Here is a 1,697-nt window from a genome sequence, read left to right on the forward strand (position 1 = left end):
ATATATATATATATATATATATATTAGAATCCTTATGGCAAAGTTATAAATGGGTGCACACAAGACATTTTACCTCAATGTAAGCACAAAGCTACATGACAAAAACGTCTCAACAAATGCATAAAAAGTAACGAATAGATAAAACCCAGGCTAATTCTGATTACTGAGGTTATTCTTTGTGTAACATGCATGAGACGTGTGGGGTTTTCTGTTTAGATTAGAAGTAAAATTCCCTTTTACGCTAATCTTGGACCAGTCTTCTTGTTGCTTCTTTCCAATCAATAAAACTGGCCTTAGATCAACCTCAAAGTGCAACTTCTATGAACACTAAATAAACGGCTAGATAAAAACACTGGGAGTGTGTGAAGGGTGCGAGTGTGGATGCGGATGATGAATGGGACACTCCACTTGAGTTTGGCCCAGGAGGAGTTCCTTCTCCCTGGATAAACACGGTCCGCTAATCTGCTGACTGTGGGAATGATAGAGCCTCAGGAAGGACAGAATAGAGTGAGCCAACCACAGAGCCGTTACACACCACAGAGAGATCTGCAAAGAGAGACACACTTAGGATAACACGTTACCATGTAAAATATGCATGTTTTGTTGAACTGCGCCACAGATCTCAGAACGAAAAACAAGTTGCTCTTTTACCTGCGCACAATTGAGCTCAGAGTAGAAAGAGGATGTCTCAACGTCCAGATAAAGAGGAACGGACTGTGACTCAGCACAACTGCAGAGACAGAGAATCATTAAATACATCACTATTTAACAACATTATGTAGGTATTTCATTCATTCCTGAAACATGTGCATTCAACAGTATGCATTTTTAGACCATAGTTTTAGACCATAATCTATGTTAATCAATTCTCTAAAGCTGCTTTGAAACATTGTGAAAAGTGCTACACAAACAATCTTCATATCAGCTTATAGATTTAAAGCTTTGTGTACCTGTAGGATCTGGTGTTGTGGTCTGTAACGGTGTTGCACCAGGACACCAGGCCCAGGGTGAGAGTAACACTGGCCCCTCCAGAGAGGAAGAGCACACACAGACTCAACAGTAGCGTGAGGAAGGCAGAGAACAGCGTGCTGCAGGAAAATGAGGGAAAATGAAAATCAATGGATCACACAATTTACTTTGATACATATAAGGTTGGTCCTTATATAAAACATTCATTTAAATATTACTTAATATACACAAAACATTAATAAAAAAAAGCATATTAATCTCTCACTCTATATATATAATTCATTAATATTTAAGTATTAAAAAGACTTAAATTATTGAATAATAGCCTATATTTAAAAATATATACAGCATAATGCATAATTATATGTTGTACTTATTTTAATATATTGTTTTACATAACATATATAATTTAATCATTAAAACATTATTAAATAATTGAATAATATATTTAAAATGTTTAAGTATAATTATTATAATTACATTAAACATTTATATTGAACTAATATAAAATATTTAGGTTAATTTCTTTGATATACACAAATATTGAATAGCATTAAGTTGAATATATATATATATATATATAAAATTATTTAATAATATTTTAATTTTAGTTTATATATTACATGGGTTTGATTTAATTTTATTTCATAAAATATGTCTATACTAGTTTCTGCTGTTATATAGGTAAGTAATTGTACCATTAACGAATGTAGCATTCAAATGTTTTA

The 1,697-nt window shown here is 32.4% G+C and overlaps 1 protein-coding gene across 1 annotated transcript in view; it reads right to left on the bottom strand.

Annotated features, from left to right (window-relative positions):
* Positions 1–39: 39 nt before the first annotated feature.
* The window catches only part of LOC107730654 (transmembrane protein 179-like), a 2,355-nt gene continuing 697 nt past the window's right edge, over positions 40–1,697 (bottom strand). The window contains exons 2-4 of the mRNA XM_016541516.1: positions 951–1,088; positions 652–730; positions 40–546 (exon numbers count right to left, since the gene is read on the bottom strand). Of these exons, the coding sequence (XP_016397002.1) occupies positions 340–546; positions 652–730; positions 951–1,088 (424 nt within the window). The 3' untranslated portion in view covers positions 40–339. The remainder of the gene's footprint in view (positions 547–651; positions 731–950; positions 1,089–1,697) is intronic.

The sequence above is a fragment of the Sinocyclocheilus rhinocerous genome, unplaced genomic scaffold, assembly GCF_001515625.1.
Source record: "Sinocyclocheilus rhinocerous isolate Xijiao unplaced genomic scaffold, SAMN03320098_v1.1 scaffold308, whole genome shotgun sequence".
Taxonomy (NCBI): domain Eukaryota; kingdom Metazoa; phylum Chordata; class Actinopteri; order Cypriniformes; family Cyprinidae; genus Sinocyclocheilus; species Sinocyclocheilus rhinocerous.